The 24,894-nt window shown below is 36.2% G+C and overlaps 1 protein-coding gene and 1 long non-coding RNA gene across 2 annotated transcripts in view; both read right to left on the bottom strand.

The window, feature by feature from the left end:
- The window catches only part of botv (exostosin like glycosyltransferase 3), a 207,383-nt gene extending 189,274 nt beyond the window's left edge, over positions 1-18,109 (bottom strand). Inside the window, exons 1-2 of the mRNA XM_090392101.1 lie at positions 17,960-18,109; positions 5,298-5,468 (exon numbers count right to left, since the gene is read on the bottom strand). Of these exons, the coding sequence (XP_090248227.1) occupies positions 5,298-5,468; positions 17,960-18,109 (321 nt within the window). The remainder of the gene's footprint in view (positions 1-5,297; positions 5,469-17,959) is intronic.
- Positions 18,110-18,180: 71 nt separating this feature from the next.
- Positions 18,181-24,894, bottom strand: part of LOC150107449 (uncharacterized) — a 39,429-nt gene continuing 32,715 nt past the window's right edge. Inside the window, exon 3 of the long non-coding RNA XR_016548195.1 lies at positions 18,181-18,294. This is a non-coding gene — a long non-coding RNA (uncharacterized LOC150107449). The remainder of the gene's footprint in view (positions 18,295-24,894) is intronic.

Raw genomic sequence — 24,894 nt, 5'->3', positions numbered from 1 at the left:
AGTGTTATTGATGATAGCTGATGAGCTTCAGCCAAGGAGTATAGAAGTTGAACTGCAGGATGGGGAAAAAAGCACATTTGAGGCTGTTTGGTGTGAGCTAGAATCTAGCAGAACAAAATATACAATTGGGTGCTGCTATAGACCGGGTGATGGAGTGGATGGTGGGGATAGTATGCATAAACAAATAGAAGAAATGAGTGGAAGGAGGGTAATTATTATGGGCGATTTCAATTATGGTAACATTGACTGGAAAGAGGAAAGGGCACATGGGAGGAAGGAATTGGATTTTATGCGGTTATTAAGGGACAACTATCTACGGCAACATGTATTGGAAAATACCAGGGGGCAGAGAGTGCTGGACCTAGTAATTGCAACTGAGAATGTGGCTGTAACGAACATGACCATGTTGCCACCAATTGGTGAGAGGGACCATAAGGTCATGACTTGGGAGGTGGCTAAAGGAGTCGAATTTACAATTAAGACAGGGTACATGTGGAATTACCGGGCTGGCAAGTATGACAAGCTTAGGTGTGTGCTTCGCTCAATGCCATGGCATGTAAAACTGCAAGGGCTGGATGTTGATAGTGCATGGGAGGTGGTTAAGAACTGTTTGCAGGAGGCAATGGTTGACTGTACACAAGAGTCCAAATAATAAATCAAGTAGGGGTTAAATGGATGAATAACACTATTAAGCTTGAGCTGCAAAAAAAGAAACAACTGTGGAGGGAATTTAAGGAGAAGGGTGACCATCAGGCACATTAACAGTATAAAGCTCAGGCCAGGATGGTAACAAGGGTGGTAAGAAAAGCAAAAGCAGATTACGAAAGGAAATTGGCAACGTAGGCTAAAGAGAACCCCAAACAGTTTTTTCAATATGTTGCAAGTAAAAGGAAAAATGCTCAGGGTAGAATGATCTTAAAAAATGCTGAGGGTAGGGAGGTAACCGAATCAGTCGATATTGTGGAATTACTGAGCGAGCACTTTGCAAGAGTATATCATCCAGGTGGTGACTTTGCAGGAATGGAAGAACCAACAGCTTATACTGGAATTGTGATGAATGAAGTAGAGGTAACTAGTCTATTACAGAACCTCAATGTCAATACATCTGTGGGATTGGATGGTATACCAGCTCGTGTCGTACGTGAAGCGGCCAAAGAATTGTCAGTGCCCTTGACCATTTTGTTTAATTTGAGCCTCAGGACTGGGTCAGTCCCAAGGGGGTGGAAAGAGGGGAAAATAGTTCCACTGCACAAAGGTGGTTCCAAGGCTGCTGTTGAAAATTACCGGCCAATCAGCATAACAGGAATCATTATCAAGGTCTTAGAGAAAATAGTCAAGAGGAAAATACAAGATTGGATAGAAGAAAATGGGATACTGTATCGGGGACAGCATGGTTTTGTGAAGGGAAGGTCATGCCTCAGTAACTTGCTCACGTATTATAACACAGTGACGGCTGAACTGGATAAGGGTAATGGGTTTACAGTGATTCTACTGGACCTTGCTAAGGCCTTTGACAGGATACCACATGGAATTCTAATCAGTAAATTGCAGCATATGGGAATGGACATAAGGTTGGTGAGATGGATAGGAGGGTGGTTGACAGAGAGATATCAGAGAGTGGTTTACTCAGGAGTAGAGTCCACAAGACGGCCTGTGACTAGTGATGTGCCACAAGGATCTGTTCTTGTACCACTGCTGTTTAATTTGTTCATAAATGATATAGGAAAGGATCTGAGAGGAACAGTTCATTTGTTTGCGGATGATGCGAAGTTGGGTAGGGCAATAGTGAATGCAGATGACGTCAAAATTTTGCAGGATGATTTGGATAGATTGGAGGTCTGGACTAAGGAGAATGGATGTCAATTTAATGTGGCAAAATGTAAGGTTATGCATTTTGGGGTGAAAAGATTGGCGGCAGTTTACTGCATTGGTGGAACCGTGCTCCAGTAAATTGATGAGGCACGCGATTTAGGAGTGTTGGTGGATAAGGAATTGAAATTTAGGGGACACATTGCAAAAGTGGCCAAATCAGCTCATCAGCTGATTACAGAGGAACAATAACCTGCTTGTCAACGTATTCTTCAGCAACCAAGTGATCGAGCCTTGATAAGACGCCATCTCGACTACTGTGTTCAGATTTGGTCACCTAGGTATCTTCTTGATGGGGAGGAGGTGGAGAGGATCCAGAGGCTGGTGACTAAGATGATAGCAGGTCTGTGGAATGAACCGTATGAGAACAGGTTGAGGATTTGTGGGTTGCAAAAATTGGTTGATTGCGGAGGAGGGGAGATATGATTGAGACATTCAAATTACTGAAGGGTTTCTATAAAATTAATTCAGAAGATATTTTTGAGAACAGGGCTGGTTGTGGGAGGACTAGGGGACATCCATGGAAACTGGGCAAAAGTGTGGTTAGTAAAGGTGTTAGAGCTGGGTTCTTTACTTTTAGAGTAGTGAATGAGTGGAATGCGCTCCCTGAGTCTGTGGTGGATGCTGTGACAGTGAATGAGTTTAAGGCGAGGTATGATAGATACTGTATGAATGTCGAATAGTTGTGATGAATATGATTTGGGGCCTCCCTCGATGAGTCTAATGACTCCCTGGAGTTGCCCGTAATAATAATAATAATAATAATAATAATAATATATAAAATAAGATTAAAATGAATAGCTTACAAAATTTTTACAAAGAAAAAAAAATCAAAGTAAGATTAATAATTAATTACATTAACCAATCAAAATATTCTTATTCATGACATCTGATTCTTACACCTTAGTCTTGATATTTTATATTGCTGTACTCATTCAATACTTTCAGCTATGGTATTTAGCCTCAATTCATTTTTATATATATTAAAAAAAAAAATTTAAAAAAAACGGCACTAAGATCTCTTATTGGCTTTTTTTTTTTTTTTTTAAGTTGTGTTCACTTTCAAGTTGCTATTATCTGATGTTAATTTTTTTCCTTTTTTTGTTGTGGAGATCAGTATCACTTGTAGTGAGGTACTATACATAATCTGAGGACATGATTTGTAGTCAGAATCATACACAGTATATGCTGCCCAAAACTGGAGAGTTTTAAACAAAGATGACAGAATAAAAACTTCGAAGTTTTGGTCAACATATATACAATCCAGTTGCCAGCTTAGGTGTTGGACATTATTTTATACTTATTTTAATTTATTTCTTTGGTATTACAACACCAAACCAAAATAACTTACAAAAGTATGTTTATTAACTGGCTTATATTTCACTTACTCATTGTTGCATGTAAACTTGAACAAGTTTTTTTTGCTCTGTAATAAATTTAGTTTAATCCTTTATCCAAGTGTGTGCAAACAAAGTTTGCACCTGAAAGTATCTTCAGGACTGGGGTAAAGTGGTACAACACCGGGCGACTCCTTGCAAAGGTGGAGCAAGATACCTACACTCCTATCTCAGTATCTCCCATAATGCAAAACACATCTCCTTGGAGATATGTATAATGTTATGCATTAAGAGAAGGGCCACTACCCAGACTAGTTTAGACCTTTATTGAGGTCTCTTCAGTGGAAGCCAGGTCCAAGTGGAGATACCAAGGCAGAAGCATTAGCAAGGTCATCTCCTCCTATAGGAGCTGCCAAACGGTGTGCCACCTTTTTATTAAATTACTCTGGATTTAGAGAAAGATGTTGAAAGTTTATTTTTCACTTGGTCAGACTATAATAAATTTAGTTTAATCCTTTATCCAAGTGTGTGCAAACAAAGTTTGTGCCTGAAAGTATCTTCAGGACTGGGATAAAGTGGTACAACACCAGGCGACTCCTTGCAAAGGTGGAGCAAGTGGAGATACCAAGGCAGAAGCATTAGCAAGGTCATCTCTTCCTGGCTCCCACTGAAGAGACCTCAATAAAGGTCGAAACTAGTCTGGGTAGTGGCCCTTCCCTTAATGCATAACATTATACATATTCGCAAGGAGATGTGTTTTGCATCATGGGAAATACTGAGATAGGAGTGTTGGTAGCTTGCTCCACCTTTGCAAGGAGTCGCCCGGTTTGTACCACTTTACCCCAGTCCTGAAGATACTTTCAGGTGCAAACTTTGTTTGCACACACTTGGATAAAGGATTAAACTAAATTTATTATAGTCTGACCAAGTGAAAAATAAACTTTCAAAAAAAAAAAAATTTTTTTTTTTTGTTCTGAGGATGCTGGTTTGAAATCCAGTTAATAAACATCCAGTCAATAAACATCTTTTATCATTTATTTTCGTTTGGTGTTTAATACTGTTAAAATAACTTATGAATATATATAACCTTGACAACAAATGGACACATCACTACAAGTGACACAGATCTGCACAACAACAATAACAAAAAGAAGAAAAATTAACATCAGATAACGGCAACATGAAAGTGAAAATAACTTCGAAAGCCAACAGGAGATTCTGGTACCATTTTTTAAAGTATATAGAAAGAGAAAAGACTATGCTAAATACCATAGGTCAATGAATGAATACTTATATTACTGTATTCTTAAAGTATTAAACCTTTCTTAAAGCAAGGTTTAAGAATCAGATGTCATAAATAGGAATATTCTGATTGACTGATGTAATTAATCCTAATCTGATTTCTGGATTTTTATTTTTTTTTGTAAAAATTTTATGTTAGCTATTACTGTTTTTAATTTAATATATATTTTTTAATTTTTTACATAAGAGGTCAGGCTATGCAATAGAGGCAAGTTAAGTAGTTTTAGACATGATGTAGCTTATGATAGTATGTTGCTAGTTCAAAAATTGTATATAGTCCTGAAGACGACAGGCTAAAACAGAATTTTATCATGCAAGTTTTTATTTCAAATGGTAGACAACTCCTTAAATCAAATATAATCAGTGCTATTTACCATTTAATTTGACTGAGTGAAAGAATATCAAAATATATCTTTCGATATAATTTAGATTCTTGAAGTTTAATTTAAACACAAAACTCTATATATTTCATCAAACTGGTTTTTTCTTTTCTATGTGAAATGTTACCAATCAAAGGTTGTAAATCTATAGCACTGTGAGCAGGCTAAAGGTTATATAATATGGAAATTCCACTACAGAGACTAAACATGAAACTTTTTTTTTCTCAAGACAATTCAGGCCTCCAAAAATTAGGATGTGGTTTCACACTGGGAGATAAAAATAATTTACAACCCTAACAAGTGCAAAGACAGACCTAAAAAAAGACTACCACTGATTCATTGTGCTTAAGGGTTTTTTTGAAATAATTAACCAACAGACATAACATGTCACTGGTACAACAAATCTCACCTGAAGTCTCTGCCTTCGATTTTCTAAGTCCCTCAGTTCACTGCTTACTGAAGTTTTAATCCTAAGCATTTCTTCAATTCTCATCTTGATATCACCAACTTTAATGAGTTCCAAATCTTCTAGCTGTACTCCTTTATGATGAATTTCTGAAGCAGGAGTATCACCTATAAACTGCACATAGGTAAACATATAAATAAATGTTTGCATATTTCTTTCTTCACTTACTACTGAATAGCATATTCTTATATGAGGGTGGTCTGAAAAGTTCTCGGCCTAACAATGAAAAAAAAAACGAATTTATAAATTTCAAAATTATTTTTATTTTTCAACGTAATGTCTCTTAAGACTAATACATTTATTCCAGTGATGCTCCAGTGCCATTATCCCGTCCCTGTAGTGGTTCTCAGTAAGATCTGCAAAATACCCCTCTACAGCTGCAATTACCTATTGATTCGAAAAAAAACGCTGACCAGCAAGGAACAGTTTTAGTTTTGGGAAGAGATAGAAGTCAGAAGGAGCCAAATCTTGGGAACAGGGTGAATGTTCCAACAATTCATAGTGCAAATCCCTTAATTTTCCCATTGCCAAACACCTTTGTGGACAGGTGCATTGACCTGATGAAAGATGATTTTTTTTCCTTCTGCAAACCTGGTCTTTTCTCACGAATATTTTTGTCTAGTCTAGTTAAAAGATCAGAAAAATATTCCCTGGTTATTGTTTTACCCTTAATTAATAAACAAAATGCCTTGAGCTGATGCCATGACCTTTCCTGCTGATAGAACTAACTTTGTCTTCTTTGGTGCTGAACAAATGGCTTCTGTCCACTGTTTTGAATCCAAGTCTTATCCATAGTATAAATCGACACACAAAATCATTTTTATTCTTGTTAAAAACACTCCAAGCACTGTTCAGAGATTTTCATGTGAGTGCGTTTTTGATCTGCTGTGAGCAAGCACGACACACATCTTGCGCAAAGCTTTTTCATTTGCAATTCTTCGTGCAAAATATATCCTACACATTCTTTTGAAATGCCTATAGTCTCAGCAATTTCACGTACTTCGACTCGCCGGTCATTGAATACCATATCGTGCATTTGATTAATGATTTCTGGTGTTGTTACACTTTTTGGACGTTCTTCACGTGGATCATCTTCAAGGCTGGTACGACCACGTTTAATTAGGCTCGACAGCCTATTTTTTTTATTTTTTTTTTTGTTTAAAAAGGAAGGAGAAGAGTGCCCATAAACTTTTACGCACTTCAAATAAATTTCTTTTATCGTTAAACCTTCTTTTACAAAGAATTTTATAACTGCACGATACTCAATTTTATCAATTTCAAATACAGACAACAGCTGTATTAAACAAACTACTGGATAGAATGACTTGCAATTTCATATGGATGCTTATGACAGATGTACCAACTTGGAAAAAAAAAAAAAAATCTTACCAATAGTGTTGCCATCTATGGTCAAGGCCGAGAACTTTTCAGACCACCCTTGTATATCAGTGTGCATCACTACTGATTGATATAGCACATGATATATAATTAACTATAATGGCCAATCATATAATACTATTAGCAAAACAACCCAGCACTGCTAAGATTCTTAACTTGATAAATTCTACAGACAGTTCTCCTATCTAATGATTCTTGAAGAATTCTTTTTCTCATTTCTCTCATATATTTCAGATAAATTTATCTTAAAAAAACGTTTTTTTCTTATACAGTATCTATAATAATACATCTCAACAAAATTTTTAAACAAATTCCAAATGCAATTTCTAGAAAAGTTCAAAATTTTATAAATTTTTTTTTTTTTGAAAAAAAATCAGTAAAGAAAGAAAACTGTATCTACATAGTATGTGGTTCTTGTGATGCAAATTAAAAAACACAAAATAACAAAATGCTAGATTACTTTTATGCCACTTTCTCTCTACTTTGACTGTCCTTGATTCCTCTGGCTGATTTTTTTGTGACTATATTAAAACTTTAGAGACTTGTCCTTCACGTAGCATGAAAAACTAAAGCTTTTGAGGTATGTTACCATATATCATCCTGTTATGTTAAGAGGGAAGAGAAAGAAAAATGTTCTGGGAATAAAAATTCTGAGTAAAAAATATCCTTAAGGAAAAAATTATTAATTAAAGTTAATAATTTAGTAATGGAATATTATACCAGCATACTTCAGAAATGCTGAAGTATGCTGGTATAAAAATCTTACAATGGCTGCACTGTATAGTTCAGAAGGCCTGGACAGAGAGATGAATTCCTGATGATTGGAGTAGAGCTCTCATAGTACCCATATATAAAAAGGTAAATAGAAATACCTCTATAATTGAAGTAGAAAAAGCCACCAAAACCCTGAAATGTGGAAAGGCATACTTCAGCATTTCTGGTCGAACAAACGGACGTGCTATCGGAGAGCTCCTGAGAGATTTGTGTTTTTTGTTGATTTATTGGCATTTTGGATTCAATTTAATGGACTTAAGTGTGTAATTTTGGTATATTATTGGAGCTTTATTAGCGTGTTTAGTGTACTAAAGTGTTTTATAACATAATCTATGTCGGGAAGTCGCCGCTAGATGAATTCGTAATGTGTAGTGTTCGTGCAAGCTCCAGATAAGATAAGTATCATTTTCAGTTATCGATACAAATTACTTAATATTGTGTAGTTTTGTTTTGTTTGCCTTGCGTATTTTAGTGCGTCTATTTTTGGTGTGTTATAACGTATAATTTGACAAAACACGTTGCAAATAAGGATGGCACCTGTGCGAAGGAAAATGGCGGCCAGTAATGAAGGTTCGCCATCGTTATCAAAGAACGGTAGCATAAAAGAAATGAGTCAGTGTACTAGCTGTGAAATGTACGCTTTGCGGAGTGCGGTCGGAGTGTGGTTAGATGATAATAAAGGATTGAATGTGTGTAGAAAATGTAGGGAGAATGAGGAATTGAAGTGTATTTCGGATCGTGAGTGTGATATTTTTGTCAACCTTCAGAATGAAGGAAATAGCGATATGACAAGAAACGGCAAGGTTGTACAAGAAAATTGTGAGAGTGTGAATGTAGAAAGTGTGAATGATAGTATAAATGGTTTCTCAGAGAACAAAAAAGATGAGATAGATGCATTGAGTGAGATCGCGTTGTTGAATAGTGCGATAGAAAGAGCAAAACAGCAGCTAGAGTGCATGAACAAAAGTAGACTGAATGAACCAACCAACCAATAATAAAAGGTATGACAGGGAAAAATAGACGTATGAATGTGAACATGAAAAAAATGAAGGATAGAGTGCTGTATGGAGACTCGTTAGTACGAGGTGTGTTAGTAGAGGATTTGACAAAATCCTATTGGGGCTAATGGGGGTCTTAAATTCATGTACACTAATACTAGGAGTATTAGGAACAAGAAGGAAGAGTTTTTGGCCATGGTTGGCACTTCCAGACCACAGGTTATAGGTATTAGTGAAACATGGCTGACTGTAGATGATATAACTAGTGGGATTGAATGTGATGGGTATAGTGTGTTCAGGAATGACAGAGAGAATAAAATGGGGGGAGGAGTACTGTTGATGATAGCTGATGAGCTACAGCCAAGGAGAATAGAAGCTGAATTGCAGGATAGAGAAAAGAGCACATTTGAGGCCATTTGGTGTGAGATTGTGGCAAGCAGAACTAAATATACAATTGGGTGCTGCTATAGACCAGGTGATGGAAAAGAGGGTGGTGACAGTATGCACAAGCAAATAGAAGAAATGGGTAGAAGGAGGGTGATTATTATGGGAGATTTCAACTATGGTCGCATTGATTGGAGTGAGGAGAGGGCACACGGGAGGAAGGAACTGGATTTTGTGCGGTTATTAAGGGATAACTATCTGCGACAGCATGTAATGGAAAATACTAGGTGTCAGAGAGTGCTTGACCTAGTAATTACATCTGAGGATTTGGCTGTAACAAATATGACCACATTGCCACCAATCGGTGAGAGTGATCATAGGGTCTTAACTTGGGAGGTGGCTAAAGGTGTAGAATTTTCAATTAAGACAGGGTACATGTGGAATTATCGGGCTGGAAAGTATGACATGCTTAGGAGTTTGATTGGTTCAGTGCTATGGCATATACAACTGCAAGGACTAGAAGTTGATAGTGCATGGGAGGTAGTTAAGAAGTGCTTGCATGAAGCAATGGCTGACTGTATACGTAGAGTCCGAATAATAAATCAAGTAGGGGTTAAATGGATGAATAACACCATTAAGCTTGAGTTGCAAAAAAAAGAAACAACTATGGAGGGAATTTAAGGAGAAGGGTGACCGGCAGGCACATAAAAGGTATAAAGCGCAGGCCAGAAGGGTGACGAGTGTGGTAAGAAAAGCAAAAAAGGATTACGAAAGAACATTGGCCATGCAGGCTAAAGAGAATCCTAAACAGTTTTTTAGATATGTAGCAAGTAAAAGGAAAAATGTACATGGCAGATTGATTTTAAAGAAGGCTGATGGTAGGGAGGTAACTGAATCAGTTGAGATAGTTGAGTTACTGAGTGAGCACTTTGCAAAAGTATATCATCCAGGTGGTGACATTGCAGAAACAAATAAACCAGTAGATTATCTGGGAATTGTGGTTAATGAAGTGGAGGTGAGTAGTCTATTGCATAACCTCAATGTCAATACATCTGTGGGATTGGATGGTATACCAGCTCGTGTTGTACGAGAAGCAGCTAAAGAATTGTCAGTACCCTTGACCATTTTGTTTAATTTGAGTCTCGGGTCTGGGTTAGTCCCGAGCAGGTGGAAAGAGGGGAAAATAGTTCCACTGCATAAAGGTGGTTCCAAGACCGCTGTTGTAAATTACCGACCGATTAGCATATCAGGAATCATTGTCAAGGTCTTAGAGAAATTAGTCAAGAAAAGAATACAGGATTGGATAGATGAAAATGGGATATTGTATGGGGGACAACATGGTTTTGTGAAGGGTAGATCATGCCTCAGTAACTTGCTCACGTTTTATAACACAGTGATGGCTGAACTGGATAGGGGTAATGGGTTTACAGTGATACTACTGGACCTTGCCAAGGCCTTTGATAGGATACCACATGGAACCCTAATCAGTAAACTGGAGCAGATGGGTATAGATATAGGGTTGGTGAGATGGATAAGAGGGTGGTTGAAGGAGAGATATCAAAGAGTGGTTTATTCAGGAGTGGAGTCTAAAAGACGTCTTGTGACTAGTGGAGTGCCACAGGGCTCTGTTCTTGGACCACTGCTTTTCAATTTGTTCATCAATGATATTGGAAAGGATCTGAGAGGAAGTGTTCACTTGTTTGCTGATGATGCAAAGTTAGGTAGAGCAATTGTGAGTGCACAAGATGTCAAAATTTTACAGGATGATTTGGATAGTTTGGAGGACTGGGCTAGGAAAAATGGATGTGAATTTAATGTGGCAAAGTGTAAGGTTATGCACTTTGGGGTGAAAAGAATAGACAACAGAATCAACAAAGCTGGTATGGTAGGAAGTCATCATCATCCTCAAATTCCTGCCATGTACCCTCAAGAGGTGTACAGGATATGATAGTACTACATGAAAAATTTACATCATTACTAACTTCCTATTTACAATTTTCCTCCAAATCAGTCTATTACTTGTCAAGAATCCAATATTATCAGATCTTATATTTCTATCATCTAAGGCACTTTGTACCGTATCAATCCACCTATATCTTGGTCTTCCTCTGGATTGTTATTCTGCCAACCTAGCAGAGAACACTTGTTTTGCTAATCTTTCCTCGCTCATTCTGTTTAAGTGACCATACCACCTGAGATTAGCTCTGCTAACACATTCCTGGATGCCGACAATGTCAAGTTGTTTCCTAATATCCTCGTTTTTAATATGATGTTGCCATTGATGCCATCTGTTCACGCCTCTAATCTTTCTCAGGACTCTCATATCTGCGGTCTCTAGTCTTTGGTCAAGTATTTCACTTCTGACCCAGCTCTCAGATCCATAAGTTAAAACTGGTTTGAATACAGCTAATTTACTGTTCCGACCAATTTCTCTTATTCTATATGAATTTATTCAATTGACTTCCTACTACCAGCTTTGTTGATTCTGTTGTCTATTTCCATATTTAATTTACCATCTTCTAAAAATCGTGCGTAAGTAGCTGAAATGTTTTACTTGTTCCACAGGTTCCCCGATCACAACACAGTTGACATTTTCAACAATTCTACCTATTATCATTGTCTTTGTCTTTTTAATGCTGACCTTCATACCATATGTATTACAACAGTTATTCAATGTAGTAAGGGAATCTTGCAGACCTCTAGCGGATTTATTTAGAAGTATAACATCATCCGCATAAAGCAAATAGCTGACATTAACATCTGCAATTCTGATATCATGTTTAATACCACTTTCCTTCATAATGTGATCATTATATATATAATAATGAATAACAGAGGGGATAATGTACATCCTTGTCTCACACCAGATTTAACATTAAACCATCTTCCTATACTTCCTTCAATTCTAACTAGTGACTTACAACTCAAATAAAGTCTAAGTATTGCTTGATATAAAGCCCCACTGACACCATACTACTGTAGCTTATTGAATACTTTCTCTCTCTCTTGGCACCTCGTCATATGCCTTTTCCAAATCAACAAAACTTAAATACAGATCTCTGTTATATTCTCATGATTTCAATAAAACAGAATGCGAGAATTACAGAGGTATATCCCTACTGTGTTCCTGGTAAGATATATGCAAGTATACTCGAGAAACAGTTGAGAAGAATTGTGGAAGAAAAGCTTGGTGAAGAACAAGCTGGATTCAGGTCAAATAGAGTCTGTCAGGATCAGATCTTCGCTTTACGACAAATAGTGGAGAAATCATGGGAATATAACAAAGATCTGTATTTAAGTTTTGTCCATTTGGAAAAGGCATATGACAAGGTGCCAAGAGAGAAGCTATTCAATACGCTGCAGTTATATGGTGTCAATGGGGCATTATAACAAGCAATACTTAGTCTTTATTTGAGTTGTAAGTCAGCAGTTAGAATTGAAGAAAGTACAGGAAGATGGTTTAATGTTAAATCTGGTGTGAGACAAGGATGTACATTATCCCCTCTGTTATTCATTGTCTATATGGATCACATTATGAAGGAAAGTGGTATTAAACCTGATATCAAAATTGGAGATGTTAATGTCAGCTCTTTACTTTATGCGGATGATGTTATACTTCTGAATAAATCTGCTACAAGTTTGCAAGATTCCCTAATTAAAATGAATAACTGTTGTAATAGATATGGTATGAAGGTCAGCATTAAAAAGACAAAGACAATGAAAATAGGTAGAATTGTTGAAAATGTTAATTTTCAACAATTAACATTTTCCTCGTTTACAACTGTGTTGTAAAGGAGAACCTGTGGAACAATTAAAACATTTCAGCTACTCAGGCATGATTTTTAGTGAAGATGGTAAATTAAATATGGAAATAGACAACAGAATCAACAAAGTTGGTATGGTAGCAAGTCAATTGAATAAATTCATATGGAATAAGAGAGAAATTAGTCGGAACACTAAATTAGCTGTATACAAGACAGTGTTCAAACCAGTTTTAACTAATGGATCTGAGAGCTGGGTCAAAAGTAAAACACTTGACCAATGACTAGAGACCGCATATATGTGAGTCTTGAGAAAGATTAGAGGCGTGAATAGATGGCATCAATGGCAATATCATAATAAAAACGAGGATATTAGGTTAAGAACTTGACATTGTCGGCATCCAGGAATGCGTTAGCAGAGCTAATGTCAGGTGGTATGGTCACTTAAACAGAATGGGCGAGGAAAGATTAGCAAAACAAGTGTTCTCTGCCAAGTTGGCAGGAAAACAACCCAAAGGAAGACCAAGATATAGGTGGATTGATACAGTACAATGTGCCTTAGACAATAGAAATATAAGATCTGATAATGATAATATTGGAGTCTTGACAAGTAATAGACTGATTTGGAGGAAAATTGTAAATAGGAAGTTAGTAATGATGACGTAAATTTTCCATGTAGTACTATTATATCCTGTACACCCCTTGAGGATACATGGCAGGAATTTGATGATGACTTTCTTCCCCCCCTCCCTTTTTTTTTTTTTTTTTTGTGGTATATAAGCTGCACTGCTTTGGTATAGAAGAGGATGATATGCTTAGCTTATCTATGCAGGAATTGGAAGAAAAAAATTATACCATGATCAACTCTAACTCTGAAGTCTTCAAGTGAGTGATATTATCTGGAAGTGAGAGCATAGAGAGAAGTTGCAACGAGTAGTTTTAGCAAGACTTTAGCAGGGAAATTAAGGCTTGGATAATGAGTGTAATTTCTGAATGGAATGCAGATATTTAATAATAACTAGAAAAATGTGCATGTTATCCAAAACGAATTATATTCTGATTCTAATCTATATATCACCTATAGGTAAGTAGCAGCATTCAATAGACTGATTCCTCAGTCCACAGTAATTCTTTACCCATTGAAACAAATAAATTTTCTAAAGCTCTGCAAACCTGTCATGCTCAACTCACATTTTCTGTGAGAACTAAAATAATGATGATCTAGCTCCAAAATTTCAAATACTGATCAACTAATCATAGAATCAATTGATGCTCTCTGGTGAACTATTCACCAGAGAGCACCTGTGAACTATTCACAGATGACTAACATACAATATTCATACTATAATTTGTCACCATCAAATTCCCGATATGTGCTGTGCAGTAGACTATGATGGTACCAAACGAAAAGTTTACATTATTAGCAACTTCCTATCAACTATCATACTATATAATCATAGATATTAACAATTATTCATATTAAACTTTTAATAGTATTGACTCAACCAGAGAACAAAAATTAATATGATCATTTATTAAACTCCTGATAGTTTGCTGGATTTCAAAATCCCAGTATCCTCAAGCACAAAACTTGTCACAAGAAACACAAGGCACTTCAATCAAGTAAACGTGGAAACAATTAAAAACCATTTTAAATCCATTAAAATGAAGATGGTTTAAAATAACCATCTCTCAAATTTCTGGTAATTTAATGTACATATACTGCAGAAATATGGGAATGCTTTATTGCAGATGCTGATTCCAAAAACAGTGACTTTTAATGACCTCTATATAATAGTTTTCTTCCATTTAATCCCATATATTTGATACATGGTCTTGCCATAATGACTGTAATACAATGAAGTGTCATTGAATTAGGGTTAGGAGACTATGCAAATTCTGTACCACAACTCCCTTTTTTGCGCACATGCATGGCCAAAACTGTGGTTATACTTAGCTGTCAGTATTGGCCTCTCCAAGCTGTGAGAAGCATAATGGGAGAGCTGCAGGATTTAGATGCATTTGACAGAGGGCAGATCACAGTGCCCAACAGTTGGGTCAATCCAAAATTGTCAGTGAACTGTTTGCAACTGTCTCATACAAGAGTTTCAAGTGTTCCAGGGATATGAAAATTCCAGTAAAAAAAACACGCACCTGGACAAACTGCAAAGGGTAACTAGCTTTGAATGATTGTCGGCTTTGGTGTCTGACTCACATCATACGGACTGATAGGGGCCAGACATTATCTCAAATCACCTCCCATCTATGGGACCTATATAGCACCTATGGGAGACTGAGGATATGACACCAACCCCATGAAGCCATGGATCCTGCATGTCAGGTTGGAACTGTAAAAGCTGGTGGTGGCTCAGTGATGACCTGGGGCGTCTTCAGGTGGATGTCTTCAGCAGGGCTGGTTTTAGACTGTTAGACGCCTGTGTGCTAGAGATAATTGGCCGCCCTCGAGGGTAAGGCTACACTAGTGTTTTTTTTCGAACACGTACAACAGTGAATAGAACATATGCAATAATAGTGATAGCCACTTTGGCGGAAAAAATTTGTGCAGAACATCACCATTCTTGTGCATATGTTCTATTCACTGCTGTACATGTTCGAAAAAAAAAACGTTTTTATAATTTTGCATATGTTCTACACTAGTTTCATGTCATGATAAATTAGTTGTCAAATGTCACCAATCTGAAAACCCGACTTCCTGTTAATTTGTTTTTCTTTAAAGCAAACAGCTTAAAACAAAGCAAAATACACTATTAGATTTTTCAAAATTGATTAACCAATTTTAACATTATTGTAACACTCCTACCATTAGGTAAGAGTCTTACAAACTGTGATGTGGAAAATGATCTTCCATTGTCCTCTATGTAATAATATAAATAAATAAAAATAAATATAACACCTCAAAATATAAATAAAAGTTTATATTTTGAGGTGTTACAGGTCCCTTATGAATTATGAGTTCTAATAACCGATTATTAACAATAGATGGCCAGATACAGGGATCCCCTAAATCACATTCTGTCGTGAATTCAGCACAATTACCAGAAGGCCTACTTTGTAAATTATCCCCACAGCTTGATTTTGGCACTGACTCTTCCTCCTGGCACAGTTCTGAACGAAATTCAAACTTTTCATTTGATTTTTCACATTCCACTTTGATTTAACCCTTACTGTCTGGAAAAGGTTTTGAAGTGATTGATGTTGAGTTATCTTCGTCTAACTTTACATATTTCAGTATGGATCCTTGTAATTTTTCCTTTTCCTTATGACTTTCATTATTTCTTTTGCGATAAAAAGCACCACACAGACATTTAATTTTCCTATCTGACATATCTAAACATAATAAAAAACATTAATAATAATGGTAATAATAAGCACAAATTATTTTTTCTCTTTTTGAATGAATAAATAAATGTTGTAATGACCCAAACTGAGTTAAGCCTTTCTGTATAGATTCCGAAAAAAACTCCGATCTGTACGTCCGTATGTCTGTCTGTCTGTCTGTCTGTCAGTCTATCTGAAAGACAGTAGTATATTTTATAATAGGTACTACAAAAAAATACAAAAAAATTGTAATTCCATTTTTTTCCCAATTATGTATTTTTAGTAGCAAAAAACTATTCCAAAACTATGGTTTGCTTGAATGAACATTCCTTGTTGAGTGAAGTTTTTAAAGAGATAGAGAATGAAACCCAAAGAAGATATTTCGAAGTTAGCACTGCTATAAGTTTTAACAATGTTACGTTCCTATTTCATCGCCAATATTTTTAAATTAACTATAGGCTATATCAAATTTATTCTATCGGCCACCCTAGAGATTTCGCTGCCTGTGTGCACGTATGCCCTGTACACCTATTAGAACTGGCCCTAGTCTTTGGGTCCTTTGGTACATGTACCAATTACTCTCAATGCATCCTGGTACATGGAACTCAAGGCTGACCATTTCACCCATTTATGTCCATCATGCATACCAATGGAGATGCACGATGCATACCTATCTACCAGCAAGACAACTGTTCATCTCACAGGTCTAGGCAGACTACTGCTTGGTTCCAGTATCATTCTGTTGACTTTGAAATAATGAAGTGGCCACCTAGAAGCCCTGATTTAAATTCCATCAAAATCTTTGGGATACCTTTGAGCAGAGTATTCAGGCCAGTGTCCAATCACTGTCGAACTTCAGCAAATTGTGAACAGCTCTGGAGGATGCATCGATCACCATACCTGTGAAACATTTTCACAAGCTTGTGGAGTCTTTGCCTCATCGTGTGGTGGATGTTATAAGGGTCAAAGGAGGGGGGTCTAACACTTTACTAGGTAGTTATCCTTAATTCAAAGGCACTTTAGTTTATATAAATTCTTCATGCATGAAATCTTCTTCTTGAAGAAGATAAAGTACATTTTCTAAAAATTTTCAATAAAATTTGAAATTTGATTTATCCACATAAATCATATACTTCATGATAACAATGCCTTTTAACTCATACTTTATCATTGGAACTCTATACAATTTGCATATACATATAAACACAGTGCTTTTTTTTGGAATGGTACGAAATATTGGCACCTTTATTAAGAATGACATGTGAGATAAGAATGCAGCATGGTTTTAGTTTTCAACTTTTTCCTGCTAGCAAAGAATGTGTACTGGCACCTATTGTTTTACAAGAAAAGTGCTGTGTGTGTGCACGCAAATTTATGTAAACTGTTGACAACTAAGATTACAGTTGCTGATATTATACTTGGCAAATTATCTTCTTGTTTATATCCATATTTTTTCTATAGCATGAATAATGAACTTCACACATAGAATGTTCACAACTATACTTGCAAGAGCAGGTGATTTCATACCAAACTGCTCTTTGGATCCCATAATGCACAGCACACTCACCTGAGAAAACCTGATTAAAAAAAATAGCTTATATCTTTTGAATCTTATTTTTTTCATAATAATATGAAAGAATAAATGGTAATTGAAATATTAATGCCCATTTGTTATGATCTAAATCATAACAAAGTATGTATATCACGATCCACCGGTACGTGCTGGACGTTCTTTTGTGCTGGGACTTTCAGGGATACACAAAAAATAATCATTTCCACTATTTTACATTAAGATAAATACTGACATTTTTGTTCAGTGCCTAAAAACAGCTATTTTAAAAACAAGGAGTATAATTTATAGAAATGGGTTTAAAAGGGGTACACAAGTGGAAAAAGGTTGGGAACCACTGATCTAAATAATGAAGACATCAGAATTCTATTTGAAACTTACCTTAGACAAATAATGATGAGTAAACAATGGAACCATCACCAAAACAACAAGCAGCAATCCAATCAACCTGGATAAACGAACTGCAGCAAGTCGATGACAAAACAGTGATGTATGTGTATACTTGACAGCTGACAAGTCATGCGATGCCATGATGAAAATAAAATATTATCTAAAATACTTTTCTTATACAGTTCTGGACTGTCTGCATCCATGTTACTTGATTACCAAATACTTCTATTTTGCAGCATTTTATGTCATCAAAATCCACAGAGATTTCCCCTAACATACTGATTTTTGCTTTACATCATGCATATAAAATTTCCTCAATATCCATCCTGAAACATAAAAAGTGAGTCAAGATTAATAACTGAAATTTCTTTCAACAATATTAGAGCTAAATCAAAATAATTTTATTGTAAATGAAAAAAAATTTTCTTTAGTCTTTACCGGTGGCGGCCCGTGAAGTTTTAAGTGAGGTGCTGCCTATACAAAATAATTTTTAAAAAAATTATTTTTTTCCTGATCAGTAACCAATTTATTAATAAATAAATCTACAGATTTTTATTAATCTGTAGATTAATAAATCAGTAACTAATTTATTTATTAATAAATTGGTTACTGATTAGGAAAAAAAGAATTTTTTTTAAATTATTTTGTATAGACAGCACCCCACTTAAAACTTCACAGGCCGCCACTGGTATTTACTCAAAAAAGAATTACAAGGATGATATTCAAATTATGGAATGTAGATTATGAGGATAAACAGAGTATATGGATTGCAGACACTAGTAAAGAGGGAAAAGGAAGGGAGTGATATGACAGGTTATCAATTTCTGAAAGGATGGGATATGTTGATGAAATTATCATTATATGGAAGGTGGGGAGAAGACAAGGGAGCATCCATAGAAGTTTAATTTGGATGTGTGGTTAAGAAGAGCTAGATTTTTCTTTCAGAGCAGAATAACGACTGACTATTGTAGTGATGAGTGCATCTGGTGATAATATTGGCTTAACAAGCAAAATACAATTTAGTAAATGCCTGGTATCTTCAAAATCATGACAGAAATTTAAATATCTAAATTTTAACAGTAGAAATTCTAATAGTAAAGCACAATATAAAGGGGAGGGGACCTCAAGAATGCAAATATAGGATGTTAATTATTCAACATTCATCAATTAATGATGAATTTGTGCCTAATGTTTTATGGTTACTTGACCAACTATTTATGCACCATAGATTTCATTAGTTCAGAGTTTGTTCAGTATATGTTAAAAAATACATGTTCATACTTATTCATTTCTAACATTTTGCTTTTCACTGTTTGATGCATTTTGCAACAACATGAACGTATCTATTATGTCATGCTGTCCCTCACTACACACACACACACACATCCATTACCTATGCAGGAGATTAACTCACACCAATCTATGTGGGGGCTACCAATCTGCTGACCTTAACAGAGAACGACTGGCCAACTGGATGGAGATATTCACAACCTTCACCAGATCTTTGATGCTAAACAACCAGAAACCTTTCACTCTGCCAGATGGGGAAAGGCATATACTCCCAACCTATGCATATTCTCCAGAGACAGTGACAACCACCTCCTATCAATGAATAGATCTATCCTTGGCAGCTTTCCAAATAGCCAACATCGCCCCTTCCAGAAGGAAGGAGTGATGTTGGCTTCCACTATTTCACTTGTTAAAACTGCTCCAATCCTTAGATGAAACCTATGGAAAGCCAATTGGAAGGAGTTTGGCAAAAAAAGTTGATCAAACCATTAATACCATCCAGCCTGTACCCCCAAAACTACACCAGATTTGTCAAATTGGTAAAAATAGCAGCCAAAGCAACCATCCCTCATGGTTTCTGGCCCCATTATACACTATGCTTGAAGATATGCTAGCCCTACACGATGAATTTGGTGACCCATTAGTGGCTAAAGAACTAATAAGGCTTCTGGATGACAATAGACGAGAGAGAGAGAGATGGCCATCAGCCATAGAAGAACTCAACTTCTCTAAATCTAGTTGGAAAAGCTGGTCCCTACTGAGAAAACTTGGAGAAGAAATTAAAACAAAACAACAAAAAAAGTTCCACAGGTTACTCCAGATGAAGTTGCATCCCATCTATTTTCAACATCTAAGATCAATCCAAAGACCTCCAGAAAGAAGGACATGCAAACTACACTGAGACACAACTTAGCTTTAAACCCTGAAACTCCAGACCTCTGTAGCCCAATCTCAACAGAGAAAATCCAGGAAGCCCTATCACATATCAAGGATGGCAAAGTTGCTGGAGCCGATGGCCTCCTTCCCGAGTGCCTTAAACACTTTCGTCAGCACAGAAAGGCATGGCTGTCAGTCCTATTCTCCACCATCATCTCTACTGGAGAACTACCAGCCCTCTGGAAAGTATCTAAGATAATTGCAGTTCAAGCCAGGAAAGACCCCCAGCTCCATTGGAAACCTTCACCCAATTGCTCTTCTATGCTCAACCTACAAGTTCCTGGAAAGAATCATCCTAAAAAAGATCTCCCCCCACTTATCAAAATAGCTCTCCCTATACAGCATGCTAGCTTTAGGCCGGAAAGAAACTACTGTGATCAAGTCTTGGCTTTAACAATTCAAATTGAAGATGGCTTTCAAAAGAAATTAAAATCTGGAGTCGTCTTCATTGACTAGACATTGGCCTATGACACAGTCTGGTTCAGAGGCCTGCTCACAAAGCTTAGCTTCATCATAAAATACAAAAAACCTTACACTTCCTAGAATCCATGCTCACAAACAGAAAAATTCAGGTCCATATTAGAGGAAGGAAAAGCAGACCCAGATTCCTTCTGAATGGCTTGCCTCAGGGCTTACTCGAACTCCTTTTAAGATCTATATCTCAGACATTCCCTCAACAAGATCAAGCAAACATATGTATGCATATAATATCTTCTTATCTTTACTCTCTTCTATCTTTATTCTATTCCTAATTTTTTAGCTTTACTCTAATGCGCTTTTTCTCTCTTATCCTTTCTCATTTACTCTACTGCATACTATGTTTATCTACCTTCCGCATTACAAGTCTTATGCCTAAGATATTAGAAAATTTATTTAATTTAGACTGCACCACTGATATCATTTAATTAGCATAAAACTCAATAATACGGTGGGCAGATTTCTCTCTCTAACACAAATTCCTTCAATAAAACTTTACACAAACAGTTGTGATCTATTCTTTTACTTAACTTTACGCTTTGGCTATCTCAGTTTCCCGCTCACAAGTCCGATTTATTTAGGAACAGTGCAGTTGTAAAAATAAACAATAAGGCAGCACTCCTTTAACAAAAAAATAAAAACACATTTTATTTACATTACTATGAAATATACATGAATTAAACAATAGGGAGATTGCTTTCTCTATCCATCTATAAAAATTCTTTAGCTAAACCTTTCTACTTCAACATTGATTAATCTCTTTAACTCAAAAACCTATTAACTCTCTGCTTACAAATACAACTTATTAAACTCCTAGTTTACCTGCAAAGAGGTTAGTTATTTTTACAAATTATTTGATATCAATTTCCAACATGCTAATTGACTCTCTTAAGGAACTTCTTATCACTATTAAACAATAATCAACGTCCTTCTATAAAAACTATAAGAGGGAATATACAAAAGTGTGCAACTTACAAAGGCTCTGTATCGCACATTCAGTCAAAAGTCTTTCACTAAAAGTTCTATGGCAATTCTTTCATCTCAGATCTCAAGTTTCCTTCAGGAAATTTGGCTTCAGTAGTATCTCATCGGAAAAATAGTGGGATGTAAACAGCGACCTGTGGTACTTGTACAGCTCCAGCAAAATGTTGTTCTCCCACGGCGAAAAGAAAAACTTTCGAGCAAAGCTGCTTCAGGTAATTTACATCATCTTTTCTCCTCTGCTTTGGCTCGCCGAAAATGCCTGGACTGCCGTCTCAAGTAGCTTGAACTCCTGCCTCTAAGAAACTGTAATTGTCACCGACTGTCTCTTTTCACTCTCGAATGGGATCCCCCTCTCTTCTCGGCGACTGGAAGCTCTTTCAATAACTGAAACAGCCGCCAACTCTTTGCTTCGGGAATTTACATCGGCTTTCCTCCTCTGGCTTGGGATCGCAAAATGTGGATGACTGGAAGCGGGGAGCTCTGTCTGCGGCCGCTGGAAACCCTCTCTCTGCCCTAGGAGTCGTCTCTCTCTCTAGCGACGTCTTGAACCAGGAAGCTCCCTATGCTTGGCTCTGTCCCTTTTTATTATGCTTTCTCTGAGACCTCGCACGAAGTTTGTAACCCCCAAAGAACTCAGCATGACTCTTTCATCTTCTTTCAAGTTCGGCCCGCTTTCTGTTCTTCTCCGCTTTCTTTTGATTGCAAGTTGTCGACCATTGGAAAGTTGTTTGAACTTTTCTGACTGACTTCAGAGGTGTTTACATGCAGAACGAGTAAGCCTTTCACATACACACAAAATTTCATAAACAACCTTTCTTATGCTGCCACGTAGATCTATTACATACAGCTCCGGCGGCAAAACATTACCTTTGTTTTTAACACTCTAAAATATTCTTATTAAAGGAGTATATACAGTTAATTTCTAGAGAGTTATTATTATTATGATTACATAGCACCTCCAGGGAGTCCAAAGACTCATCGAGGAAGGGCACCTACTCCACAACACTTCGTCTCCACCAACTACGTTCATCATCTACACCAGTGGTTCTCAAAGGGTGTGCCAGGGCACACTGGTGTGCCCTAGAAGATTTCCGGGTGCACCCTGTGGTATTCCAGAGAAATATGTGTCCAGATATAAAAATAAATATAGTTACTCTATTATACCTTTTCATTATGGATATACCACTCTTTTTGTCAACACATCATTATTATGTTAATTAACAGCGGTTTTTCTTGCAAAGAGAACAAGAACATGGTTTATTCTCGTTGTGTATATTACTTATTTTAAAAGTGTTGGAAGTGGATGTTATGTGCATATTACTTATTTTCAGATAAATACACCCAAACAAAATGGATAGATTTCTCAAAAAGAAGCGTGATATTGAAGAATCAGATTCTGAAAGTGAGCAAAAGTTAAGTGCAAGTAAGAAAGCAAAATCGCGGCCTACTCGCAAATATAATGAAAGTTATTTAAGCTTTGGTTTCACTTTGGAAGTGAAGATCATCCTTTGCCGCTATGTTTAGTATGTGGATGTAAAATGGTAAATGAATCATTGCTTCCTAGTAAACTGAGTAAATATTTTAAAACTATACACTCTAATTTACAAGATAAATCTGTAAGTTTTTTCAAGAGATTGTCTGAACAGCAAACAAAAGCGGCAAATTCTTTTAAAAGTATAACGATTGTTTCTGATAAAGTTCAAATTGCTTCTTATCAAGTCTCAGAACTGATAGCAAAAAATATGAAAGATCATACTTTAGGTGAGTCCCTTATTTTGCCTGCATGCAAAAAAATGGTCATGACAATGGTAGGAAATGAAGCAGCAACGAAAATAAGCAAGATTCCTCTGTCCAACGATACAGTTCACAGGCATATTATAGAAATGTCTTCTGATATCGAGAAAAATGTATGCAGTAATAAACTTCAGTATTCAAATTTTGCATTGCAAGTTGATGAGTCAAGAGACATTACCAACAAGGCGCAACTCTTAGCATTCGTCCGTTTTATTAATGAAGATCAAATAGTAAATCAGTTTCTTTTTTGCAAAGAATTAACATGGAAGTCGTGTGTAGGCATTTGTACAGATGGAGCCCCTTCCATGGTAGGCTGTGTTAAGGGCCTTACATATTTTGTAAAAAAACAAAATGAGAATGTTATCGTAACTCACTGCTTTCTTCATAGGGAGGCCTTGATGGCAAAAACATTGGAAGAAAAATTAAGAGAAGTTTTAGATCAAGTTGTTCAGATAGTAAACTTTATTAAAACAAGACCTGTCAAATCGCGTTTATTCGAAATTTTTCGAAGTTAATTTGTTTATGGAATCACAACACAGACGGCTGCTTTTACACACTGAGGTGAGGTGGCTGTCAAGGGGGGGGGGAAGTACTTACCCATATACACGAGCTATGACAAGAACTTCTTGTGTTTTTTGAAGAGATGAAACAATTACATTTTTGTAACCTCCTTCGGTGCGAATTTTGGATTGCCAGGTTACAGTATTTGGCCGATATATTTCAGCAGCTCAATATTTTGAATACTAGCATGCAAGGGAAAGAAGAAAATATTCTCACATCCACTGACAAAATGAAAGCGTTTCAGAGAAAACTACAGATTTGGAAAAGAAAAGCTGTTGAAGGTAATTTGGAAATGTTTCCATTGGTAAGTAACACTTGCATAAATGAAACACTTCCAATAATAGTTGAACATTTAACAAGTTTAGAAGAAAAATTGAGTTATTATTTTCCATCACTTAACACTGAACAATACGATTGGATTAGAAACCCATTTATGGAAACTTCAAGTGATTTTGGTTTAACATTAACAGAAGAAGAACTGGCAGCTATATCCACTGATTGTGGATTGATGATTAAACATAAAGGAATTGTCTCTTGAAGCCTTTTGGATTTCTATAAAAGAAGAATATGTGTCAATATCTAAAAAAGCTTTGAACATTTTACTACAATTTTCAACATCATATTTATGTGAATTAGGATTTTCTACCCTCACCACAATTAAGTGTAAAAAGAGAGGAACTCTTCAATGTACTGACGAGGAAATGAGAGTTTGCCTTTCAAATATATGCCCAAACATTGAAGCAATCGCTAGGACACATCAGGCTCATTTTTCACATAAACACAAGAATGAATAAACTTAAGGTATGTTTCATTTTATTTTTTTTATTGCATTATTTTTTTCTGTAATATTTGACTTAATTATTATAACATATTTCTCAGAAATT

The sequence above is a fragment of the Typopeltis vanoorti genome, chromosome 4, assembly GCF_054136105.1.
Source record: "Typopeltis vanoorti isolate ZY-2024b chromosome 4, IOZ_Tvanoo_1.0, whole genome shotgun sequence".
Taxonomy (NCBI): Eukaryota; Metazoa; Arthropoda; class Arachnida; order Uropygi; family Thelyphonidae; genus Typopeltis; species Typopeltis vanoorti.
Note: the sequence above shows the minus strand (reverse complement) of the source record. Positions and strands in the feature narration are given on the sequence as shown.